The sequence below is a fragment of the Phragmites australis genome, chromosome 10 (genome assembly GCF_958298935.1).
Source record: "Phragmites australis chromosome 10, lpPhrAust1.1, whole genome shotgun sequence".
Taxonomy (NCBI): domain Eukaryota; kingdom Viridiplantae; phylum Streptophyta; class Magnoliopsida; order Poales; family Poaceae; genus Phragmites; species Phragmites australis.
The window spans coordinates 8301153-8308865 of NC_084930.1; the positions used below are offsets into that span (position 1 = coordinate 8301153).

Here is a 7713-nt window from a genome sequence, read left to right on the forward strand (position 1 = left end):
ATCAAATACACTCTAAGCAAACATGCCCTCAAGATCTACCGCCGCCAAGTCTATAAAAACAAACAATAAGCAACATGAACAAACAAAAAACCATATCACAAGACGAAACGAGACATTGGATCCAGGGCTCACAAATACGACGGGGGGGGGGGGGTTTCAAAATGTGACCCTCTCGCATTAGCGAAATTTGAGCGGAAATTCAAAAAATTCGTGCGGTCAAACTCGGTTGACCAAGACAAAAAACGCTTGAATCGGACTCTCGAAATGCGATCGGTTTTCTCAATATTAGAACGAATTCTACTGATATGCGATCATATTCTTCGCATTTGGATTAATGTCAAAAACTTCTCAAATTCTTCAAAAAACGTTCGGTTTTCTCGATTTACCGACAATATTTCTTGAATTTCAGTGAAGTTCAACCCAAAAAAAAGCTTAACATTGTAAAATCAATAACTAATTCATCTGCTTTTCAAATTAAGTGAAACAAAATTTGTTGATTTCCTTGTAACATGATCTACATTATAAAAATATTTATACTCATGAAAAAATTGAATATTTTATGTGAGAAAATGTATTTGCTAAACCTAGTTAAATGCATAGTTAATTCTTTGCTAATCCAAAAATCATGAAACTAATTTTGTTAGTCCTTTTACATGTTCCTATATTGTTTAAAAATACACAAACTCATAAAATAGTTATTGTAACATGTTGGATTGTGTAAATATATTACAGCTAGATTAATTCATAACTAACCCATCACACTCCAAAATTAGTGAAACCACTTTTTATTTTTATTTATACTATACTTTAGGTAGAAAATATAATGTTAGACATGAAAAGTTAATTACAATGCTGTTTTTTAACGTGTTCACTTTATGCTTGTGAATATTGTAAAAATTATGAAGAAATTAATAAAACTCTAAATAAAGTGAAACAAATTTTAAAGATCATCTTAAGATACGTTCTACGCAAAAAAAATAGTTTGTATGTTTACCTTTTTCTTAACGTGATATGACAAATCATCATATTCATACAGCTCATTTTTAGTATTTTTTTCAAACTTCCTTCATATAAAATATGATGCAAACGATATTATTTTTGATTTTTTTACAGAAGATTCTAGAATTATCTCTAGTATTTTTAGAATTTTTTAATTTTTATTTATTTATTTTATTTATTTGATTTGATATTCGATCGGTTGAATGCGATGCGGCTCGCACAGGTCGAATATCACGAATATCAGTTGCATTAAGTCGAATCGGTGAACCCTCGGGATCCGGATGCAATAAATAGAAGAAGAAATAAATTGAAAGCAGAAAGTTTGCTTTAGAGGAACGCAGAAAGTTTCAAGTAGAAATTCGAAACCACCACCCGGAAACCCAGACACTGCACGAACCACGCACGCCCCCGCTGTCCCACTCGCCGCCTCGCCCACCGCCGCCGTCGCCAGAGTCATCCACCGCCGCCTCTCTTCTGCGTTCGCCGTTCCCAGCTTCCCAATCGCGCGCCTCTCCTGGTCCTGGCCCAGTCGCTCTCCCGGAGAGGTAAAGCCGCTACCTTTCCTCTTCTTCACCATTTCTTGTGCTGACGAGCACGCTCGATCCAGATCCAGGTGTCCTTGGACCGCGACCGCGTCTCTCTGCCCCATCCCGTCGGCGTCCTCGTCCCCCCTCGACGCCGCTGGCTTGGAGTGGAGATCCGATCGGCCCGGATGAGAAGTTGATTACTTATTTCGCTGGTGAGGACGCCCTTGCTTGCTTGGGCGGATTGCTTGTTTTGTTCCGCGGAATCTTTTCTTTGCTGTGAGCACTGAAATCAATATGTTATTTTTTCTGCATTATATCCAGTTGGTTTGCGGATTTGTTTGCTGACTGGTAGAGCATGATCCTGCGGTGAGTGAGGATAGCTCGTCAAGCTGCTGGGCTGGGATTTTTCTTGGTAAACTGGTTAAGAGACTATTCCTGAGGCGATAGCGCGAGATGGATGCGAGCGCAGAGGTTTCTGATGCTATTGGTGCAATGGGCATTGACAATGGGGCGAACGGGAAGTTGCTGCCCAATGATAGTGTAGGGGCGCGTGAGGATCAAGAACAAGATGCGCTAGCTGATGGGGCGCATTCAGGCGAGAGTGAGGTGATCAACCCATCTGAAGAGGTGGAAGGGGAGGCCACCTCACATTCACAGGATGTCAAGCCCCGTGTTTCGGAGGTAAGAGTTTGTGATATTGACACATTGTGTTTACTGATGTCTTCTATTGATGGTGTGTTGGCAGTTCCTTATTTTTGGCATTTTCATCTGTTGTAGGGTAGTCAAAGCCATTCACCAAAGGTTGTTAAATCTCCGCGACAAAGCCCACAAAGCGGAGATAAGAGTCAAGCTAGGAAAAGCTCTCCCAATCCTTCTTATCCTAAGGCGCCCATTGCACGAGTTTCTGATCCGGATCTAGTTGATAGCTCTTCAAGCAACGGTGATGTTGATGCCAATAGGAAAGTAAGTCCATATTTCTTTACGACTTATGATATGCCTATATTTAATAGTGCTTAAATGCATGACTGCTGCTATATACAGTATTAGTACTGTAGTACACATGTTTTTGTGTAATGCATTTTGGTCTTATACTAATTTGTTGGCAATGTTTTGATTCGGAAGGCTGAAAAGAGTAGTTTTCGCCCAGTTGCTAAGGAGGGTTCATCGCTTGAGGACTCAAAGTATGCTGTTTGTTTCTTCCTGGTTCACTTTGTATTGCTTTGTTGTATCTGTTTTCTCAAGCTGGATTCAGTACATATATGATCTAAGCATCCAATTAAGCCAGCTGTATTAATTAAAAATACACAGATTACCTTGAGTAAGAGAAGGCTATGTGTTATTGGTACAGTTGTGGTCGGTAGGATTTTGGTAGCGTAAGAGGAGTTCATGATTTGATGCATTTCTTGGATTATCTGTTCCTTCAAATTATGCAAAGGTTTTATTTGGCTCCTCTTATTTCTTTGGACATTTCCTGTTGTTTGTACCACAAACATGTTTAGCTGTAGATATTATTTTAAGTTTATTCACATCATGGCACTCATTGGAATCAACTGTTTGCTTACAGTTCTCGCCTTGGGACGGTTGAAACACAGTTCTAGAGTGTCAAGTGTTCACTTTAGTTTTTGCACAAGTCTACATATATTCTTTTCGAACTAAAAGACTCATCTTAAAGACTTTTTTCTATGTAAATTTATCCTTTTACTTTGTGCACTTAGATATCAAAGGAGTTCCTTACAATGGCATATGCTTCTTTCCAACCCAGGGAGAAGAAGAAAACTCAGAAGGCATCAAACCAACATTCTGTCAAAAAGGATGAAGAAGAATCAAATGAAACAATAAAACCTCAAAGGGTTGGCAGCACTCCTGCTTATGGCTTTAGTTTCAAATGTGACGAGAGAGCTGAAAAAAGAAGAGAGGTAACTCATTGCTAGATTATTTTGCACCGGTTTTAGTTTCAAAACAAATGGATATCATTCCTTTACTTACCCAGCTCTGCAATGGTATAGTTCTACTCAAAGCTTGAGGAGAAGATCCATGCACAAGAATTGGAGAAAAGCAACTTGCAGGCAAAATCAAAGGTTCATGTTTCGAGTCTATTTTCATGGAAGTCATATTGCTCAATGCTACATTGCATATAATGTTGCCTTATCTGCTTGTTATTACTGTACAGGAAACTGAAGAAGCTGAACTCAAAATGCTGAGGAAGAGTTTAAATTTTAAGGCAACACCGATGCCCAGCTTTTATAAGGAACCATCACCTCCCAAGGTTGAATTGAAGAAGGTAATCGCATTAACCCATACTCATGGATAACTTTCTTCTTCCTATTTTCCTTCTAGTGAATTCCTGGCCCCAGAGATATGCTATCTCTAAATCACAAAATATTTTAGTTATCTCTAAAGCAGAAAACATTCTTAGAATATTATAAATTCATCCGGAAAGGATTCTATCAATCAAATAATCATCTTCGAAGTTAATGCTTGTTAACATATGTATTTTTTCTTTTAGATAAGGGAGGTTACCACCTTCTGATTTCCATTAGTAGAAACCCAAATCCTTACAGTCTTGAAAGCAAGCAACAAACAAAACTAGCGTAAAAAATAAGTAGCAAAAAGGAGAAGATATGGCACTGAACACAGCCGCCCACCCTATCATCATGCCCGTTAACTTATGTATAATGTTTCATGCCACAGTGAATCGAAAACATTGATCTTGGAATAATAGTCTTTAACATGTTATTAAAGGAACCTCTTTTGTCGTTGCAACAAAATTTTACTCTGATTAGTGCAACAAAAGAGCTTTTGCATTCTTGTACTCAAATCTGACATATCATTATATCTTACAGTCTTGCCTATACATTGTTTAAAGAATTTGAGAACTTAGCAAGCCCTTTGCACACCTGAATAACTATTTTCTGTTGCTTCTACAGTTGTAATAAAGATTCTTATTTGATAGCTCAATAGATAAAATGATTATCTCCAGAATCGCATCATTCTTGTCTTGTTTTGGGCCATCTGCCATTATCAGTTTATACCCTAATTTACAGTTTCTTTTCTGAATTCATTGCAAGTTCATGATCCATAGTTAGTCAAGCAGTTAACAGCCATTTGAAGAAGAGAAAGCAAAACATTACAAGGCTCCGAAAGCGTACTCTGGACATGTTTCCACTAGATAGTTGGTTCTGGATTTCCAATAACTGCTATGTTACTCTTACACTTTTACTAGTCGGTATGTTACTATAAGGTTACAGTGGTATCCTTGATTCTGAAGGATGCTACTTATTTGCTGTTATTCATCTTAGATCCCTACCACCAGAGCTAGATCTCCAAAGCTTGGCCGCTCCAAGAACACAACCTCAACATGCACAGAAGGAAATACAAATCCTCCAACCCGTCCAGCTCGTATGAGCCTTGACGAAAGGGCCTCCCAAAACGGTGTCAAGAAAGCACCCACTGCAAATGCAGTGAAGAAGCCCCAACGGAAATCTCTCCCTAAATTGCTATCGGAGCAAACAGCTTCTTTTGCCATCACAGCGTCTCTATCACCCACACAAGAGATTGAAAACAGCAAGTCATCAACAGATCTCGTTCAGGAGCCAATCCGTGCACAATTTACCTCCGATGAACCTGGACTAAGTGGGTAGGGATCTATCAAGCCGACTCATATGTAATGCGAGAGTTGGGCCGCAATTTCCTTTGTCACATTTTGCTATTTCTGTAGTAAACTGCTGGCTGGTATTATGTACTAGGATTAGTCTCATCACCAGGAGTTTGAAGAATGGCAAGTAACCATGTATTGTTATCCTGTCAATTTTCCTTCACAATTCAAGGGAAGGGGGCACATGATATTTGTAGTTGGCAACGATTGCACATGACTATCCTTTTTCCAGGGCTAGAATCTGCTTCTTCCATATCAATTTCCGTGCTTTTATTTTCCAGTGAAATGTGAGCTTTGCGACCCGTCCATTAATTCTGTGGGATGTTGATTTCTGTTCTGCTTGGAAGATGATCTGCTTTGATGAGCGAGCTGGAACAAACGATTCTGACGTTTATTTCACAGGTGATACTGATACTGATACACAACTGATCAAGAACATTTTGCATGTACAAGCTCTGCAGTCACAAGCTGTATATGAATCTATCACATAGACCTGCAGATTAATTCTACCCATGGCAACCTTAGACACTTGGTGCTCTTCCAGATTCAGTAAGTTTTACATGTGGCCGGATTTAGTTCACAAGCGGCAGCGAGCCGGCGGTGACTCGTCGGAGAGGCCTGGCTTGCCGTGACTCCTCGCATGTTGCTCTTCACAAAGTTCCAGATCCAGCTTGCTCGTGGTGAGATCTCCGGTTCACCTAAGAGGCCGCTGTGACGGATGGAGGGTGAGCTGCACCCAAGAACGGTGAAGGCGGTGGCAGCGGCCCGGTGTTGTCGTTCTCCTCATCGTCCTCCTCGGCGTCCCACAAGAACCCGGCGTAGGAGCCCAGGACATAGCTGCAGCAGAGGCAAGAGCACCGTTGTCAGTGTGATCTGAACGTGGAACAGTACATATACGCGGGGCTGGAAGGTGACGACACTCACCAGTCGTCAGGCGCGGCCTGGACGGCGCGGTTGTAGTAGGCATCGGTGCGGTCTGCGTCGCGGCTGGTCTCCCAGACGAGCCCCGCGTAGAACGCCAGCGCCTCGGCGTCGCCGGGGTTCGCGAGGATGGCGCGCTCGCAGTACTCCTGTGCCCTCGCCGCGTCCCCCTCCACCTCCTTGAGGAACCTGGCGTAGTTGCCGAGCAGCAGCGAGTTGCCCGGGTCGGCCTCGATCATCCGTCTGTAGTGCGCGTCGGTGGCCGCGCGGCTGTCCCCACCGTCGCCGCCCTGGCCGCCGCCGCCGCATGCCTTCCCGCCGCCGCCACCTCCCCCGACGCCCTCCTCGACGAGCGCCAGCGCGGCGGCCTCCCGCGCTGCGGACGCGGCCACGTCCAGCCCCGTGCTCGTGAGCAGCCGGCGCAGCGGCGCGCCCGCGACCGCGACCTCCTTCTCGACGGCGATGGAAGAGGACGAGGACACCGACAGCGGCGGCCTCGGCGCCGTGCTGTGTCCCTCGTTCTTCCTACCCCTCACGGCGGGTACTCGCGGCGCCGCGAGGTCCCCCTCGGACATCGCCCGGTCCAGCGCTGCCCCCTGCCTCGGCGACACCACAGCGACGTGCCCCACGCCGCCGTGCTCCGCCGGCGCGCGCGCGTAGTTGAGCAGCGGCGAGGACGCGCTCCGTAGTAGCATCTCGCTCATCCCTCTCCCCTCCCGCAAATATCGCGAGCGTCGGCGTGCGTGCCCGCCACACCGCGGGGCCGCGAATATTTATAGGCCCGCCCGCCCGATTGGAAACGCACCTGACGCCGTCCGCCGTGGCGGTCTCGCAGTGCTGACGCTGGTTCGCTGTGCGGGCCCTCCGGCCCCACCGGGGCGGTTGTCGCCGGAGAGCGGCGGACGGACGGACCATATGCGCTGCGCGCTACGCGACAGGGCGCGGGGGTGGGCGAGCGCGACGGCGGTCAGACTGCCTACTGCCGATTGGCCGCTGCCTTTGCTACAGTGTACCTGGCTGCAATGCGTGGGCAGACAGCAACCGGGGGGCTGTGTATGTGGAGCACGCTGTGAACAAGTTGTGTGTGCAAATGGAACTGTTTGGAGAAAGACATGGAGACGCCTCACGATCACGCAGCCCGGTTGGACAATTCCCGCCTTCTAGATTCTGAAGCCCATATTCACTGACAGCAATGGGTGGCACGCCGGAGGCGATCGAGAGCACTGGGAGGCTAAGGGTCTGTTTGGTTGGGAGACAAAGTGGGATATGATAGGATCGTCTTTATTTTTAGAGATGAGATGATTTTTTTTTTTTTGTTTGGTTGGATGTGATGAGTCTTTTTTTTTTTAGTTTGGAGAGACGAGGACGGATGGGGACGAGAATCATCAACTAATTATATTTTTTAATTTTAAATAATAATTATTAATAATACACTAATCAATATGCACCAATATGTATTAATGTTATTTTTGCCATAGTCATTACTAATTAACAATAAGATATACTAATTAATCATAATCATACTCTAATTAGCTCATTAATTAGCAATAATTAGTACATTAACCCTTACCAATTCTAATCTCATAGTAATATATACTAATAAGTAATACA

At 44.4% G+C, this 7713-nt stretch overlaps 2 protein-coding genes across 2 annotated transcripts; one reads left to right on the forward strand and one right to left on the reverse strand.

Annotated features, from left to right (window-relative positions):
- Positions 1 to 1312: 1312 nt before the first annotated feature.
- Positions 1313 to 5440, forward strand: LOC133883449 (protein WVD2-like 5). Its single transcript, XM_062322779.1, has 9 exons — positions 1313 to 1544; positions 1607 to 1738; positions 1848 to 2207; positions 2304 to 2489; positions 2649 to 2707; positions 3289 to 3442; positions 3533 to 3604; positions 3697 to 3807; positions 4826 to 5440. The coding sequence occupies exons 3-9, from the start codon at positions 1980 to 1982 to the stop codon at positions 5165 to 5167; spliced, it is 1152 nt and encodes a 383-aa protein (XP_062178763.1). The 5' UTR covers positions 1313 to 1544; positions 1607 to 1738; positions 1848 to 1979; the 3' UTR covers positions 5168 to 5440.
- A 111-nt stretch (positions 5441 to 5551) lies between these two features.
- LOC133883450 (uncharacterized) lies at positions 5552 to 6865 on the reverse strand. The gene is made up of 2 exons (XM_062322780.1): positions 6106 to 6865; positions 5552 to 6018 (listed from the first exon to the last, which is right to left on the reverse strand). The coding sequence occupies exons 1-2, from the start codon at positions 6804 to 6806 to the stop codon at positions 5880 to 5882; spliced, it is 840 nt and encodes a 279-aa protein (XP_062178764.1). The 5' UTR covers positions 6807 to 6865; the 3' UTR covers positions 5552 to 5879.
- Positions 6866 to 7713: the final 848 nt, after the last annotated feature.